The sequence below is a fragment of the Penicillium longicatenatum genome, assembly GCF_028827895.1.
Source record: "Penicillium longicatenatum strain IBT 33135 chromosome Unknown contig_1_segment0_segment0, whole genome shotgun sequence".
NCBI classification, from domain to species: domain Eukaryota; kingdom Fungi; phylum Ascomycota; class Eurotiomycetes; order Eurotiales; family Aspergillaceae; genus Penicillium; species Penicillium longicatenatum.
Window position 1 is genome coordinate 3,531,210 of NW_026643119.1, and position 17,507 is coordinate 3,548,716.

General features: G+C 48.6%; 6 protein-coding genes across 6 annotated transcripts; 4 read left to right on the top strand and 2 right to left on the bottom strand.

The window, feature by feature from the left end:
• Positions 1-839: 839 nt before the first annotated feature.
• N7484_002087 (mitochondrial 54S ribosomal protein uL15m) lies at positions 840-1,880 on the top strand (the record flags this gene model as incomplete). The annotated part of the gene is made up of 2 exons (XM_057112507.1): positions 840-1,159; positions 1,253-1,880. The coding sequence occupies 2 exons, from the start codon at positions 840-842 to the stop codon at positions 1,878-1,880; spliced, it is 948 nt and encodes a 315-aa protein (XP_056977244.1).
• A 168-nt stretch (positions 1,881-2,048) lies between these two features.
• On the bottom strand, positions 2,049-3,134 carry N7484_002088 (uncharacterized protein; the record flags this gene model as incomplete). Its single annotated transcript, XM_057112508.1, has 2 exons — positions 2,049-2,427; positions 2,518-3,134. The coding sequence occupies 2 exons, from the start codon at positions 3,132-3,134 to the stop codon at positions 2,049-2,051; spliced, it is 996 nt and encodes a 331-aa protein (XP_056977245.1).
• A 990-nt stretch (positions 3,135-4,124) lies between these two features.
• N7484_002089 (serine/threonine-protein kinase) lies at positions 4,125-6,074 on the bottom strand (the record flags this gene model as incomplete). Its single annotated transcript, XM_057112509.1, has 1 exon — positions 4,125-6,074. One exon carries the CDS (start codon positions 6,072-6,074, stop codon positions 4,125-4,127), a length of 1,950 nt encoding a protein of 649 aa, XP_056977246.1.
• Positions 6,075-7,336: 1,262 nt separating this feature from the next.
• N7484_002090 (SH3 domain-containing protein) lies at positions 7,337-9,764 on the top strand (the record flags this gene model as incomplete). Its single annotated transcript, XM_057112510.1, has 5 exons — positions 7,337-7,364; positions 7,428-7,760; positions 7,816-7,968; positions 8,021-8,094; positions 8,151-9,764. 5 exons carry the CDS (start codon positions 7,337-7,339, stop codon positions 9,762-9,764), a joined length of 2,202 nt encoding a protein of 733 aa, XP_056977247.1.
• A 688-nt stretch (positions 9,765-10,452) lies between these two features.
• On the top strand, positions 10,453-11,365 carry N7484_002091 (uncharacterized protein; the record flags this gene model as incomplete). The annotated part of the gene is made up of 3 exons (XM_057112511.1): positions 10,453-10,787; positions 10,842-11,149; positions 11,331-11,365. The coding sequence occupies 3 exons, from the start codon at positions 10,453-10,455 to the stop codon at positions 11,363-11,365; spliced, it is 678 nt and encodes a 225-aa protein (XP_056977248.1).
• A 1,655-nt stretch (positions 11,366-13,020) lies between these two features.
• N7484_002092 (PQ-loop repeat-containing protein) lies at positions 13,021-14,352 on the top strand (the record flags this gene model as incomplete). The annotated part of the gene is made up of 1 exon (XM_057112512.1): positions 13,021-14,352. The coding sequence occupies one exon, from the start codon at positions 13,021-13,023 to the stop codon at positions 14,350-14,352; it is 1,332 nt and encodes a 443-aa protein (XP_056977249.1).
• Positions 14,353-17,507: the final 3,155 nt, after the last annotated feature.

Below are 17,507 nucleotides of genomic sequence, written 5' to 3' on the forward strand. Positions count from 1 at the left end.
ATCTAGCCAATCCCACGGCCTATGGTGGGCGGCATATCTATTAGTATCTAGGTTAGTATCTTGGTAGGCACCATACATGTCCACGAACGCGGGTCTGTGATCAAATATCTACATATTTGCTACTACATATACCCGCGTGGTACCCTGCACCTCTTGCATTTACATCACAAGCCACTCAATCGCGTCCACAAATCATTTCTGTTCTGGCCCTGTTAGTAAGCGTCAGCCTGGGAGGAAGAGCCCCTGTACGAAGTCTCGACTTGCTGGCTGTTTGTTATGCATTTCTGGTTAGTTGGGTCTCAAAGCATCTTCCAAGGTTGTTACTGAACAAGACTGAATAAGAAAGCCTAGTCTGGTATTGATAATTATGAGTTTACTTGATACGCCGAAGCTAACCTTAATTCCAAGGATAAAGCGGGCCACCAAGGGGGATCTGTCACCAACCCAATGGCAAGATGGCCCAGAGAGGGCGAAATGAGTAGCATCTTATAAACGCCCGACCGGGCCAGGCGAAGGGACGTCGTTTCTAGCGCCAATTCCCGCGTCATTTGTACAGGTCTTCATATTCTGTTTGTAAATCCCTTGGGATCAATATATTAGACCGTGATAAGCTGAATGAAATAGTCGTTTGCTCTTTCAGTATCTCCAACAATTCCAGATATCATTTTATCAAGAAATCTTGAAGTTTAGCGTGTTAATTATCCTGATGCTCTTCCTTTCGTGCCGCAGATTACAGTTTATGCGGAACCCCGGCCCGACTATTGTTCCGCCCGATCAAATATCTCTCCATCACCATCCGCAACAAGCCAACGTCTAGTGACCAAACCAAACCCGCAATCATGTCCCCTCGACTAATGGGGCTGCCAATGCAGCTTCAACAGTTCATTGCCCGGCCCTTGCAGCAGTCATCACCACTGGTCTTCCTGGCACCGCAATTCCAGCAGACGCGCAATGCCTCCATCCTCTCCTCGCTCTCCGACAATCCCTCCGCCTACAACAAGCGCATCCGTCGTGGTCGTGGTCCTGCCTCCGGCAAGGGTAAGACTTCTGGACGTGGTCACAAGGGTCAGAAGGCGCACGGAAAGGTTCCGGCTGGCTTCAATGGTGGTCAGACCAAGGATATTGTCGTCAGCGGCACACGGGGTGAAGAAACAAACATGTATGATTTTCTTTTCCATTAATTTTCTCTGTCCAGGGAAATCTAGGCACATTGTTTTCAAGGTTATTTAATACTAATATCATGATTCTACAGCTTTGCCCTCGAGATGGCCCCTGTGAACCTCTCCCGCATCCAAGAATGGATCGATCAAGGCCGCATCGACCCAACCCGCCCTATCACCGTCCGCGAACTCACCCAATCGCGATGCATCCACAAGCACAAGGATGGCGTCAAGGTTCTCGGTGACGGCGCCGCATCCCTCAAACAGCCTATCCACCTGGTCGTCTCGCGCGTCAGTGCCTCCGCCATCGCCGCTGTCGAGGCTGCCGGTGGCTCCGTCGCCACCCGTTTCTACACCCGCAGCGCGATCAGAAATATCATGGCCAATCAGACACACCCATTCATCAGTATGGCGTGGAGTGCTGAGAGCGGATCGAAGGAGTTGCTTGCGGCCGAGTTTGCCAAGTTGAATCTTGGTGCTGAGGTCGAGACTGTTGAGGAGAAGAGTATTATGGAGGCTAAGGGTCTTCGGTACAGATTGCCTGATCCTACGAGACGTCGTGACATTGAGTACTACCGTGATCCGGCGCATCGGGGATACTTGAGTCATCTGCTTAAGCCTTCGGAGGGTCCCAGTTTGTTCTTCCGTTCTCCTGAGGAGCGTAAGTCTGCAGCTGGTACGAAGAAGGAGAAGGTTCTGCCAGAGAACAGAGTTTGGTAGATTGGGAGATGAGATGTGTTTAGATTATGGTTTGTCTTTGAGCATCTGTACATGTATAAATATAGCCCCTTTTGGATATGCTTGGTCATACAAAATTAACATCGTTTTGCTTTGAATTATTAACATAAATTACTCAGATATAGTACGAGCAGATTATATATCAAATACCTAGTTAAGAGTCATGCCAAGTAGCATCATCCCCGAAATTGCCATCAACTGCTTCCAAATATTCTCAATCTCAACCCGAAGAACAGCAGAAGACGCAGTAGCATCCCATCCATCCGAATGATTCTTCCAACCAATCCCAGACCCATTAACAAAAGTAAAGCTTGGGTATTCCCCGCTCGCATTTAACGAAATAGGAGTATAATTTCCGTTATTATAAGGATCAACCTCAGGCGTCTGCGAAGTCGAGCTCTGACCACCATCAACCCGAAGGCCAGAGAAAAAGAATTCCACCGTACCAGAGGGGGCAGTTAACGAAAATAACGCTTGAGCACTGGTATTCGTGAAATTCAGCGCGTATGTGAAGGGCGTAGTGGTATTCCTGTCCTCATTAATATTCAAATCAGTAAATACTAGCCCTAAATGTGTATACCCCAGCCTTCAGATATGTAAACAAGTAAATACCACGTACCATTCAAAAGTAAGAGTCTCAACGCACTCATCCCTCTCGGTATAGTTATGCGGCCGTTGAAAATCCATCGAATAATCAGAAACAAGATTATTCTTCACAAAACTCGACTGGTCCCCGATAGTACTATACCCCTTCTCCTCATTACCATCACCAATCGAGGCCGTAGTAGCAAGATTCAAATCCAGAATCTCAACAGGCTCAAAATAATAATCCCATTCTATAAATTCACATGAAGAACCATCATCAGCAAGACAGCGATACCACGCCGTCTCCAGGAATAAATTGTAGATGGAGTCGTAGGTGCATCCGCCCAGACTGAAGCAGTACTCGTCTGAATCATATGTAGAAACTTGTTGCCCATTGTGCTGTATATTGAAGTAGAAGGGATTTGTATCCCAAGGTGGGTTGGCGCCGACTTTGACGAGTGCATTTTCGAGGGAGCTGAAGTAGTAGGTTGGGGTTGGGCAGTCTGGAAATTGCTCGGAGTGTTTGAAGGTACCGGAGATACTTCCGTTATAGGAGATGAATTGGGTTCCTGATTCATCTAGGTCTGCGAGGGAGAGTGTGTACAGAGTGAAGAGGGAGATGAGTATGAGGATGGGGTGGGTATGGCGCATGGCTGTGAAGTACAAGTATATATAGAATATTCGTCGTTGATGATGATAATGATGGTTGCTTTAGACTGTGGGGAGCCGGGGAAGATTAAAAGAAGACCCTGCATATCTGCGAGTGCATCTAACTTTGCTGGGCTTTTAAAAATCCGAGTTCAAGCCTCTTCCTAGTTTCTTAGCTTCATGCCCCGAGGGTTGTGCCCGTGCCGTGTCTATCTTGGCGGCTCGTATTCATACCGCTACCGCTAAGTCCTCTCCAGCCCTGGAGGAAGTGTGGAGCCAAGATTAAGGGGACAATGTGCGCCTTGACTGTCGTTCGCTTTAAGTTTAGGCTGGATACGAGAAATCTCAAGTTATTGTTGGCCCTGGGTTCCTGGGGACTCATTTATATGTAGGCACTTATGCATGTAATCAAACAGCGACTGGAGTTGACTCAATGTAAATGCGCATGCTTTAACCTTTACCTGACAGAGATCCATTTCTAGACCTCATAGAAGGCATTCAAAATATATTTTTTTTACTAGTATCTTGGGATAAATTTCACCAGCACCAAGGTTCACCTGTGCATCTGGACTTGTGATATAACTGAAAGAATGATGACAAATAAATTGAGATAAAGTCATACGCGGATCAAGGAATAGTCCGCATATATAAGGTACATCAGAATCGCAGAAAGCAAGTGAATAAATACATGCCTGGTAAACGCCATGCTTCCATACTGAATAGCAATCCGATCCCTGATACCAGCCCTCCATCAAATGCATACCGAAGAAAGCCCGAAGATCCCAAAATATAACATGTTGGTTCGCATGTCAAAAAGCGAATGGGTATCAACCAAACAAGAAAGGAAAAAAAAAGAGAAAATTGCCATCGCTAGTGAAGAATGAGAAAAAGTAAGCATAAGAATCATAACATCATTTTCAAGACCATAGCTGAAATATTTTGACCAGCAAAATATTGGCAAATTGCCATGAGTCAAGATGAAAGGTAGAACCATTAAAGGCCCCACATAGTCTCTGGCGAGCTATCATTGAATTGTGCGACCTCGCGTAGCCAGGCACAGTCGAGAACGTCACGGATAGTCCATCGCTTGTCGACGTCCATTTCAAGGCAGCCTTGAATCAGGTCAAGAGCGTCTTGACGGTCCTGGTGGGAGAGTTTGTCGGCGAGCTCACCGAGTACAGCTTCCCGGTTCCATTTACCATTGAGAATATTGGCTTGAATTCGCGGCGCAAACGAGTCCTGGAAAGGCCGTGACCCAACAACAATAGTGTAAACGATAACGCCAAAGGCCCAGATATCGACCGAAGGGTGAATAACACCGGCCGATGATCGAATCAATTCGGGAGAAGCGTATTCGAGGCTACCGGCGACGCTGGTACTCGAGCCGGCTGGTCCTATTCTGTTGGGCGGAGGACGATCTGCGACTTCGTCATAAGGATCCGGACTATCGCCTCCATTATCGGTGGCCATCCATTCGGCCATTCCGAAGTCACACAGCACTAGGTTCGAGGAACCAGTGCCGTCAACGGGGTCGAGAAGGCAATTCTCTAGTTTGATATCACGATGAACAACCCGAGCATCTTGGTGCAAGTAGCGGATTGCAGAAGCGAGTTGGTATGAATACTTCTTGGCCAGGGTTGGATCAAGACCTTTTCGATTCTGACGGACCAGGTCAAACAGAGTTCCACCAATTGCAAGTTTTGTGAAACAGAAGGTGGCGTAATCAGTCTCGTACACCGAATCAAGAGTCAATATATGCGGGTTGCTGAGGTACCTCCAGACTCGCACTTCGTGGTCGAACTCTGCCTGGACATCCTCATTCTCGCTCTCGGTGCGACCTGTCACCAGCTTTTTCACAATCTTGACCGCGAGTCGTCTGGTGTTGCCCTGTCCTTCGACCTTGAAAGCCTCTTTGACCGTGCTGAAGCCCCCAAAGCCAATCTGCTTTCCGAGAACATAGTCGGTTCCCACCAGTTGACCTTCCTCATCTGGCGTTGAGGGCGGCTCGTCTGTCTGACTTTGACCGGCCCACATGGACAGAAACATGCTTGCTGGAGACTTGCCGCTCGAGTTGGTAGAGCGCCGAGAGCTATGCGTATTCCGCAGACTGCTGCTACGGTCTAGTGTCGAGCTGCGAGACTTGCTTCCGAACGAAGCCATCATCCCTCCAGACCAAGAATTGCGATCCTCGGGGGAAGCGTAGGGCTGAGTGGGCGATGTGATGCAGAGAGGTGACAGGAGATCATCTTTGGCACTTCCGGGAGGAGTACGCACTTCTTCTTGAACTGGCGATGCCGTGGATAGAGATGTGAGTGAGGTTGGATGATCAAGTTCGGTGCCCGTGATTGACTCATCATCCGGGCGTAAGACCGGTTGGGCTCGGGACGGTCCCGCTAGACTGCTCTGCTGTCCCGGAGATTTATTTGAGTCCCATCTCCATGATTGAGGAGTTTGAGAAGGGTGATCATCATCTTGAGAGAGGGCGTTTCGGAGTCCAGAGGTCCGTGACTCAAATCTCTGCGGGGGCCGGTTATTCAAATCATCCTTTGTGAGTGGTTCCCCTAACGGTTCTTCGCGACCAGAATCCAGAGACACCTTTGGATTGAATGTAATGGAGGGGCGACGTGACTGAAGATAGTTGTCCAATGGGGAACCTTGGATATCGCTTGGCTTATGAGGGAATTCGTCACCACCTGCTGGACGGCCATCGGGTCGAGGGACCGAGATGGGAGGCGTGGCTGAATGCAAATCACTTATCACACTGTGGTCTTCATCAGTATCGCGGCGGCGCGCGTTATAATCTTGAGATGTTTTGGTGCGGTCGCTCTCGATACCATCGCCATCTGTCGTCGACCTCCTCCTCTCCTCCTGCCACCCTGATCTCTGACCAAACGAGGTCTCAATCCGTAAACCCGCTACCCCGGTCCTGTCCGGGTACGCCATGCCGAGTGTGTGGAAGACGTTGTGTGTTGAAGCCCGTAGTAGGCTTGCAGTCGGGTTCACTTGAACCCTCTGCTTTCCCCAGATGATCAATAATTTTGGGGGGAGTAGAAAAGCGGGGCGATAAGGGTTTCGAGCGGGGTCAGTCACTGTTAAATGACAAAAACACTGTGGGGAGAAAAAAATGAATGATGTATTGTTTGGAATATTCTTTGTAAGAAAGTGATTGAGTTACTTATAGAGAAAAGAAAAAAAAATCGAGGTACCTTCCCCGGTGAGGTCAGTGAGGAATGTACGACGAAGGATTGGTCGCCAAGGAAGAAAATGGAGAAAGTCGGGAAATGACGGAAGAACCTTACTTCACGTTAATCAGTCACTTTGCTTTCATTATTCACCTATCCTAATTGGGCCTAGTGGGCGATCATATGATGAATGACATCGCGAGGCGTTCTTGACTCCAGTTTCCTGGTGATTCACTGGAGGCCCCATAGAGGCTTGGACGTGATCTCTCTAATTGGGTAATTAGCTATGTATGCTAGACCACTTAGGTGCTCGAATCAAATGCCTTTGAATCCATACAGCTGCCTGGAAGACCCCCAAAGGCCTAGGTAATTGAAAAAAATGCATTCCACTCATTCTTCTGCCGTTAGGATCAATTTAGGAGAAATGTATCCATCCCAGTGGACTACTAAATAAGATGCCAACCCAGGAGTGAGGTCAACTCGTCGTCTGGACCTCGATACCCTAAGCCCTAGCTACCCAGAAGAGGAAATGTGGTTTCAGGGGGAAATCACCTGATTTACTAACGGACATGTGCTTTGAACCATTAGCCGCGCGCAAGGGGCGCTTGTTTAGCAACACCTCCTTATTGGTTTCGTCCTGTGTCTCCGGGGATTTGACCCTGAACTCGATCCTGTCCTTTCTTCGTCGCTCTGGCAGTACTTTGTTTTCCTTTTTCCTGTTTCATTCTTCGAGCCCTGCCCAAGTGCAGCGCCCCGGCCCACCGCTTTCCCCTCTCCACCTTTGTTCATCAAGGCGCAGTCTTTCTTTTAGGGGTGACCCCCAAACTTTAGAACTCCGTGGGGATTGGGAACAGATTGAATCGTATGGCCCTGGCATTCAATTACAACTTTTTATCTATTCTCTCTTCGCTTTACTTGGGGGAACCTGCCCATGGTTTCCGCTTCCAACGAACGCGCTTTTATCCCCGAACGCCCCTGTGTGACCTTCTCACCGCCGATCCCACGTTCCTTTAAACTTGCAACATGACGAGACCACAAATGGTTCGAGCTGGTATGGAAATTATTCAGAATTGCTTATATGGGAGTGTCAAATACTAATGGTCAGGTCGCTTAGACACCTTGGACCTTCAGGACCATGATGCGCCGTCCGCAAAGGACCACTCTAAACAGCCCGAACAACCTGCTCCACTGGGGGCCGGCCGGCCTGCCCCCCACCAAGAGCTCTCTATTCGCCATGCCGAACAAGATACGAAATCTGAGATTTCGAATGGTCCTGAAAATGGTCATGGCTATCAAGACGATGGGATATACAGTGAACGCGAGACCGAAGACGAGCTGGATCGAGATTACGAGCACGAGGATGGAGACTTGGCAGATGGGGAAAGTGACGATCTGATGGATGACGACCTGCTGGACAAAATCTCCAGCTCCCCTTCAATTGATGATGGTGCGTGGACATTTTGAGATATCCCTCGACTAGAGCTAACACCCGTGATGCGCAGAGGATATCGATTTTGAATTCGTTTATGCACTCCATAACTTCGTTGCAACGGTCGACGGTCAAGCAAACGCCGCTAAGGGTGACACTATGGTGCTGCTGGATGACAGCAACAGCTACTGGTGGCTTGTGCGAGTGGTCAAGGATGGGAGTATCGGTACGTCTACTCTGAACCTTGAAAGTTGTTTTTATTCGCTGATGATATAAAGGATACCTGCCAGCCGAACATATTGAAACACCTACCGAGCGACTAGCTCGGTTGAACAAACACCGAAATGTTGACGTATGTGTGCCTTTCTCCATGTTGCCTTGTCAAGAGCCAGACTGATATGATAATAGCTCTCTGCTACAATGCTCGGCGACAATAACGAGAAATCCAAGAACCCCCTCAAGAAAGCCATGCGCCGACGGAACGCAAAGACTGTTAACTTTGCTCCACCAACATACATTGAGGCATCGGATGTCGAATATTCTTCAGATGAGGACTCTGAACATGGCGACTTCTTCAACGACGACGAAACGGAAACGGTTGAATCAGAAGAAGGCGATAGCCAGGACCAGAGCGAAGATATAACTGTGGAACCTCTACGACCAAAAGGACAAAAAGAGAAACCGACAGAGCAGGCAGATATCAGAGGATCCACAGACAAGGAGAACTCTGAAAGAACGAGCTACGACCCCCGACCATCAAGTGAGGAATTTTTTGATCCAGAGGAACCTACCGTCAGTCGGTCCAGAAATGGCACTGTACGGAACACGGATTCTTTCTTCAAGGATGATACTGCCGAACCAAAGAAGATATCCCTCACGCCAAACCTACTGCGCGATGAATCCAACAACAACAGCAACAATAACGGCAATAGCAACAGTCTGCTTCATGAGTGGAAAGAGGGACGCGGAAGCTTCGAGACTATCGACAAAGTATCGAATCCCCAGGACAAGGTCAAAGATGATAAGAAGCGCAAGGAAAAGAAGCCTGGAATGCTCAGTGGACTGTTCAAGCGCAAAGACAAGAAGACAAAATCGCATGAAGATGACTTTGAAGAGGCTCTCACATCCCCAACTGAATCCACATTTAGCCAATCGAAGACATCCATGGAGTCATTTGACTCGAAGTCCTCCAAGTCTCCAAGACAGACTACCAACAAGTTACAGAAATCACAGCCGACTACCATGTCTCCAACATCCACAGAATCAGTCACCGACGCCAGTCAATCAATTCGACGGGTGGTGTCACAGGAGGCAACCAGTTTTGAAGAGACCCGAGGAGCAATCACCTCCCCTATCGGCCAACAAAGCCCTTCAAAGGAAAGTTTTGTCACTCCGATGGAGTCTCAGGATCCTTTTGCATCTCCAGTGGAACGGCCATCCAGCGAAGCCCAATGGAGAAGCCCATACGAAGCCCCCAGTCAGAAAGCAGCCTCGCAACCCTCCGTGGCGTCCCCGCCTCAACGATTCGTGCCAACACTGGTGACCGCGCGCCCAGAACCAGAACCGGAACCAGAATCCCCCGTCAATGTCTCACCAATGGAAGGACATATCCCAATTTTTGCCCCGGGGCTCACCACGGAGGCTGCGCAGCGGGCGCATTCTATCTCACCTCTTTCCCCACCTTCTTCGCCTGAAACCGACACTCACGACCTCAAAAATAGCGAAGCTACCCCTGGTTCACTGGACACTCTTTCAGTGGACACTCCAACCTGGAGTGATGCCAGTCTACGATCATACTTGGACGAAGAAAACGACATTCGCGACCTTTTCATTATCGTCCATGACAAAACAAACATACCCCCTGCCGGTGTTGACCACCCTGTCACTGGCCGCCTCTTCAAGGAAGAGAGTAAGAGACTGAAAGAGATGAACAATCAACTCGATGATATGCTCGTGAAGTGGATGGCTCAGCGCAATCGAAAGTCTAGCTCGGTACGAAACGTGCAGAGCCCAAGTGCATAGTCTCTATCTGGTGTATATGTTCATCTTTTTCAGCGTCTCTGTCGATACATGTATAGGCCCGCCATTTCGCCTAAAGACATCGGCCTGACAGGTTATATTTGTGCTGGGCACATCACCATTGGCCTCTTCCATTCTTTCCCTATTTCTTATATCCGTCGCACTCATGCCCACTTATTCGACACACTTGCACTTCCGTTTGATCTTTTTTTCTTTACCAAGGAGAGCGATCTTTTGATATGATCAACAGCCAGCCGTCTCCTTCTATCGTTTGTTCTTTTTTTTTTTTTTTTCTGTTTGCCGGAATACCCCGAGTCATCCGTCTCTACTTTTTGCAATTTTTTATTTTTTTCCAGGGTTGATCATCTTCGACAGATGACGTACTGCAATATCAACTCTTCAGCCATGTGCTATGATCTTAGTAGCTTTCTCTAGTCGCTTAAACTTGCAAGTAATGATGCCAAGAGTGACCCCATCATTATAGGTTTAGTTCGCAGGCTCTTAAAGGAAGCGCATTCCACAGTTTTATGCAGCCGAGGGGTCGTGCGGGCAGGTCAGCCGCACCATGATGTATGGCATCTGACGGCCATGTCATCAGACTAGCGCGCCCACTAGTATATAAGCCCCGGTCCTCTCACTTCTACCGTCAGCCTTAAAGAAGAATCGATTTTACAACCTTCAGCACCGCACCATGGCAGACCCTTACAATCCTTACACTTCCTACTCCACACCAGCTCCGGGTGGAGTCGGTTATTACCCACCGGATGAGCATAACCAGCAGCCTGCATATCCGCACCAGCAGCCATATGACAATTACAGTAACACAGACGTCCAGCAGCCCCCAAACTACAACTACAACGCCCAGCCAAGTCCCTACCACCTCGCCCCAGACGCTTATCAAAATGGCGCCCAAGAGAGAAGCTACACCCCAACAGGACAACCAGACCACTTGGGACCGGTATCGATGACAGGAATGCCACCGCCTCAACCCCAAGGAGTAAAATCTCCTGAGAACTCTGGATACTAGTCGGTCCAATCCTTGAACAAAATCACCCACATTTTCACTGACATTTCTTCCAGTGATGGTCACCCAGAGCAACAGCCTCGATATACCCCATCCCCAGGCCCAAATCCTCCAGCAGTGCATGTATCAGAAGCCCCAGAATACGCGAAATACGACGAAGAAGGCCGTCCAATGGAATCTGCGGACGGAGAAACTGATCGCGGCTTGGGAAGTTCTCTTGCTGGTGGTGCGGCAGGATACTATTTCGGGCATAAGAAGGATCATGGACTGTTGGGTGCTATTGGTGGGGCTATTGTTGCCAATTTCCTGGAGGATAAGGTAAAGGACCATCGTGAGAGTTCGTCTAGTAGCCAGGGTCATGGAAGTGAGCATGGTCATCATGGTCATCATGGTCATCATGGTCACCACCATCATCACCATCATCATAGTCGCAGTCGGAGCCGGAGCCATTCACGACATCAAGGAGAAGATGATTATTGAGAGGATTTGATGATGTATTATGATGATTATGATGCTCATTATGAGTAACACTGAATTATGGCTAGTTCCATGGTACCTAGATGGTTTTCTGGGGTTTTAGGTCGCGTGTTCGCTATCGAACCAATTATGGTATTACGCCATCGAAACTACTTCTTGTCCAACTTTATGACGTGCTTTGGTGTATGTTCTTTTTCATCTTGACACTTTCTCAAATTCTGGTTTTTTCTTTTCTTGTTATTCTTCTCCCTTAGTTGTTCATATGTCCACCAAGGACCGCTAGGCACCCTTGTCGATCAGGGTCCCGACACTTTGCCAGGAACAACACTAAGTTATAGAGAGAAAGCAGATATCTAACAGAGTATGACGCACGGACATATCTGCCATGATGTTATAAAGAAGCACACTCAGACAAAATCGAATCTCAAAGCCAGCTACATTGAATCTCTGTGCCTGACAGGCTCTAAGATTACTGAATCGAGCCGTTTCTCAATGGAAAGAACCAAAGCAGGCTGGCTCGGTAAGCCTTAAGGCCCCCCAGGACGCCGCTCATTATACGAACCCACCAATCATGATGCATTCCAAATCCCTGGCAGGTCTGCCCTTGGCTCAGCTTCAGCTTTGACTGCCAATATGCTGTAACAGAAGTAGTACGGCTATGAATATGACGATGTACCGAGAAAGGCCAGACGCTGAGCCCAATCGGACTGTATGTGCCCAAGAACCCCAATTATCGTTGCAGCATCTGGTCTGACAAGCAAGCAGGGATCAGAACACCAACTATATGGCATGTCATACTGAGTAGGGCGACCCACTGGGATATGCAAATAGCCAACAGGAGATACCCTGTACGTGCTAGAAGTGACCCCTATGCAGGAGACCACGGAGTATTATGGCATGCCGGATGTCACCTCTCCGCCGAGCATGGCGATCTACCTCTGCCGTCCATTGAGCCGGGGCTTGAGACTGCCACCCTGCCTTCGTTTCTATCGAATGTAGCAAGTTCCTCTGCAACCTATTTGGTTACCGACCTGGTTGGCGATGATAATGTTCCACCTTGTTACAAGGATTTCCCACACAGTGTGAGCATGGCTCACAGAGCATTATGCGACCGACACCCTAGCGCTTTCCACGGACTCCTTCGAACCGGGTGCAGAAGAAACCAACGCTGTTCCTCCGTCTGGCATGGTTGCTACCAGATTGATTGGTGTAGTGTGTATTCTGGCTGTAGCGGTGATGCTGCAATTGTCATGTGGGGATGCAGAACCCCTGATTTGGTTCATATTTGCTTTTTTTCCTTGACTAAAAGCCGGTTGCAATTTTTTTCTTCATGTCATTATCTGGGGGCAGGGACAAGAGACAGGTCTGTTGATATTAAAGGATGTGAATCATGGGGTGATTAATGCCAAGGTATTTCCCCGGACCAAATCGGTTGCGATGTGATAGGCCAAGGTTTTAGCTTATCTCGTGAGTCACGATAAGCCCCGATTTGGCGATGATCGCTTTGCTATTCAGCTGAGAGCGACGGGTGACCTGTCCTCGCGCTCCCCGCATAACTTAGACTCTTCTCCTCATCTTCACGTCCTTCATATACTCTCTTTCACCTTGGCTCTGTGGTTGCTGGCTCTACATCGTTGCCGCATTCCTTATCGCTAACCCCGGATCGGCCATCTCCGACAGACTACAGTCATCGACGTGACCGCCAGACTCCCCCACCTTCAGACGTGCTCTCCGAGCTGAGAGGCAACTTCTTATATCATGTTTCCTCCATTGTTACGAAATCTGGCAGCTGGGTCACTTCCCGACCACTGTGAACCCACGTCGCCCTTCTTGACCGCTATCTCCTCACATCTCCACATCTGTCTCCCCACACCTCTCGCGTTGGTGTCGATCATCCTAGGAAACCTGAGTTTTGTGTCATGGCTCTTCGCACAACTACCACAAATCTTCAAGAACTACCAGCTGCAGTCAACATCAGGACTGTCTATTTTCTTCCTGATCATCTGGTGTGCAGGAGATATCAGCAATCTCATAGGTGCATTGTTCACCCGGCAGGCAGGATGGCAGGTTATGGTTGCCTGCTACTACGTTTTCGTTGACGTTACCTTGGTCATCCAGTTTTTCTGGTATACACACTATAAGACCCGGCGTTACGAGGGATACGATGATCTTCAATCCTCTCATCACCACCACCAAGAGTCAGACGCACGGGGTGAATTCCTGCAAGGCAACAATGCGACCCACCAACCCCATGGTCCGGTCGACATGACGATTAAGACAACAGATGTTCATGATATGGGTGTTCAAACAGGCTCAACCTTCAATTCTACAATTGCCCGGAGCGCCTCTTACACAAATGAGAAGCAATCCTCACGTCGACCCGTGCGTTTGGGGAGCAGCGCTACCAGCCCACCATTTGCGCTACCCCGCACAATGCTAATCGCCTCTTTGGTCTGCGCCGTCCTGGCAAATGCAGCACCAACCGAGCCCAAACCCTCACCTCATCCACCCATCACTCACGCACCCAACGAGGCCATCCTTGAGATCGTAGGCCGCATCTTCTCCTGGGCGTCGACGCTCCTCTATCTCGGCTCGCGCCCACCACAGCTGTACAAAAATTACTGCCGCAAGAGCACAGAGGGTCTCTCACCCTTGATGTTCCTTGCAGCTTTTTGTGGAAACCTGTTCTACTCGACTTCGTTACTGACCAACCCCAACGCTTGGTCTGATTTTGCACCATATGGCGGCGGAGGCTGGGCCGATAGTCACGGAAATGACCGCCTGGAATGGATCGGGCGGGCGTTGCCTTTTTTCCTGGGTGCCTTCGGAGTCTTGGGACTGGATGGATTCATGGGTGTGCAGTTCCTCATGTACGGAGCCCTCGATGAGGACGACGAGAGTTTTGTTAGCTCGGATGATGGAGATGGAAAGCGTGGTCGGGGCCGGTGGAGACGCGTGCGGGGATGGATGCGTGGTTGGATCCCTTCGGCTTCGCCCCCTCCTGGTGATCGCTCACGCTCGTGCTCTGCTAGACCACAGGAAGGGCAAGCTCTTCTTGGTGCCGAGCAGGGGCGGTATGGCACTGTTTAAGCTGAGATATATTGATACCCTTTATACACCTGAGACCTGCTTTTTCCCCCATCTCTCCTTGTATAGAGTGAGATGGGGGTATGATACATCATGACTTGACGATTGTCGAATGGATCGACTTTGATTTCCAGCGCATTGGCTACACCTTCTTTTACTGTTTTGCATGACTGCATTTTGGTTGCTACGACACCATCTCATATATTCTGGGGGTTCTTGAATATACATGTTTCTTGGAGTTCATTTTGATTGGGGGCAGGATCAATAGACGGGGTGTCTATACATTGAACCCACCGTATCCTCTCGGGTTGTTCTTGGAACTGTGTATGGATTGGCATATGGGAGGCGGGGGAGGGTTGTACTTAAGGACTTGCATAACTATCATAACCATGAAACTTTTCAACATTACATGGATTTACGAATTCCAGGAAGAAAGCATTACACAAAGACTACTCTGATAATAGCAAGTCTGACTGACACGTATCCCAAGGCACGCTTACGCAAAGACCGAATTCAACCACAATTTTAACCAGCAAATTAGACAAGAAGTGTTCAAGAAGACCATTCAATCCAAGAGCTTGAGGTCCACCTCTAAACCCAACCATCTGAACAGCTCCTTCGAGATGATGCTTAAACATCACCGTATCCCGAACAAACAACTAGCAATCATCAGCACCGAACTCCGATATTTGAATGGGAAAGGATATCCTTACTTCATCAAAAGCCAACATGATAGCCTGTGCAACGGTTGAATCACTAAAAACCGGCGTCTCAATCGAAATAGCACATCGCAGCGACTGGAGACACTTAAGTTTATACATGAAGCCCAGTTGAATATAATACTCTTGCTGTCGTTCTAGCGGAGAGCTTATCGCTAAATGTCGACACGATAAGAGGAACATGATGTCCAATAGACCTGTTTCACTAAGTGCATGGGGTACCCATGTCCCTGTCATACGCTCGAAGAACGAGAGGGGTGGTTCGTCGCAGCTCATTAAGGGTATGATACCCGTCACATCTGTGGCAAGCGCAAGGATAGGCATGTCAGTTGTGGCGACTAGCTAATGTGCAACACACGTACAGTGATCGAATAAAATCTCTTCGATTGGTTGCAACTTTCTTGCATGGCTCATGAATGGATCCCTTCTACTAGCTGACAACAGTGTGATAATCTTGGGTGTAGGTAAAACAAGCGCACTTGGTCCGGTTTGTGTGTCATCTCGCAGGGTTCGGATTCCTTCTTCGCGCCTTTTCTGGGCTTGGTATTGTAGAGTCCGCTGACGTCGTTCCTTGGCATGTGCTGCTCGAGCGGCGTGTGAGCGGGCGGTTTTCCGTTGTGCCGGGGTTGGTTCTAGGCCTGTGGAATGGGCCGAATTTATGATGTACTGTAGCTTTTGCGGTGCCATGAAGATCTGAACGGATGATTGTCGAAAGTTACAATTATGATTGAAAAAGTATCAGGGATACACATATTTGTAATAGCTAGATTGGAATTCATGGGCGCATCGTGGGAGCTTACTTGATAAGCAGTAATCCGGGTCCTCTTCTAACCGAAACGAGTTAGCAGGTTTGCTTAATGATGATATTTGACTTTGCCAAGGCTTGCGCCTCCCGGAATAGGAAAAGCTCAATATATTGTATCATGTGAGATAGAGTTTATGATATGGACAAGTCGTCTATTCATCGGTTCTCAGGCGAAACTGCTCCAAAGTCTATAGTAACCTCCGATCCAATTCAATGTGTAAAGGAAGGATCGGCAGCCTCGAAAAACCGCATAACCGCCAGAGTCATGATTGGATAACCCATAACAACGTCATTTAAACCGGCCTTCATTATTTCCTCTCGAAGATCTCCGTGATCTGTTTTCCACTGCATCATCGACCCAGCAGCCCCCGATTCCGCCTTTGCATTTGCTTCTTCTTCTCAAGCCCTTCATAGCTAATCCCCGCCGGTATGAACGCGTTAATCGCATACCAAAAAAAAAAAAAAAAGTTCATGGTACCACGGAATATCATAATCCTCAGCATGAACAATCACAATTGAATATTTTGCCCAATTATACTCGTTCGTGCGAACGAACTGCGCGATAGAGTCCCTGTTCAATGATTTATCGTTGAAGGGCCTTATAAGATAGGAAACCGTGCAATCGGCGACATTATCAGGATAGTGCCTGCTATTCGGTATGTCGAGACTAATGTCGCGATATCGACGATTAGTGCAACGAGGACAATACCCGCAAAGACGACAGGTATGTCTTACAGTGCAAGGCGCTTCGATACAGCAATGGCTACGGCTGTGCCCATTAATTGATTGAATGTCAGAATGCGGAATGGTGGAATTCCTACGAAATTTATCGCCCTGTCTACCATAGCGAGAGCATCACGATTGACGCCGTCTTTGAGGCAACCCCCCATTACTTTGTCAAGACCTTGATAGTCGAATGTAAGTACATGAATTTTTTCGGGTCGCCAGCGGACAGGGCTCGATAATTGGGGACTCTGTAGCCTGATGCAACTGTTCCTTCGGCGCCGTGCCTGTGAGGGACTAATCTGGCATTTATATCGATACAGAGTAATTTGGATGCCAGTCGAGATTTAATATCGGCTACGAAGCCGACAGATTCGTCGATTAGAGATGCTTCATGTTTGCGACATATATTTATCGGAAGAATATGCCAGGCGTGTATTCGTCCGGAGTCTAGTGATTTGATGGGAAGGGAGTGGCTTGAAAGGAAAGCGAACCCGATGTAGATTGTAGTTCTCACCAAGGCACGAATAGGATTATTCGAAAACCCGCCTGAGCGCCTCACTGAGCATAGACCTGATTGGGTTTTGGCCAGACGCATCTCTCGTTAGTAATTCTATTTTTCTTATATATTTCCTTACCAAACTGAGGAGAAAGAAGACCCATGTTCCAAAATTCTCAGCAATCATTTCGGTTTCCCTAAGCTTTGCCCCTCCTCGAGCGGGAACATACTAATCTGAGCTCTTGGCTAAAATGAACCATGCTGGAACAACACCAAACATAGCATTGGTGAGCTTGGAAACCAATATGTATTACATGGCTTATCTCGATTACGTATCCGGTGCCGGTCAGAGACGGCGTTCGGGCCGAGTCGCATCTCCACCTCTTCCCCGCACACAATAAGGGCTTCCCCT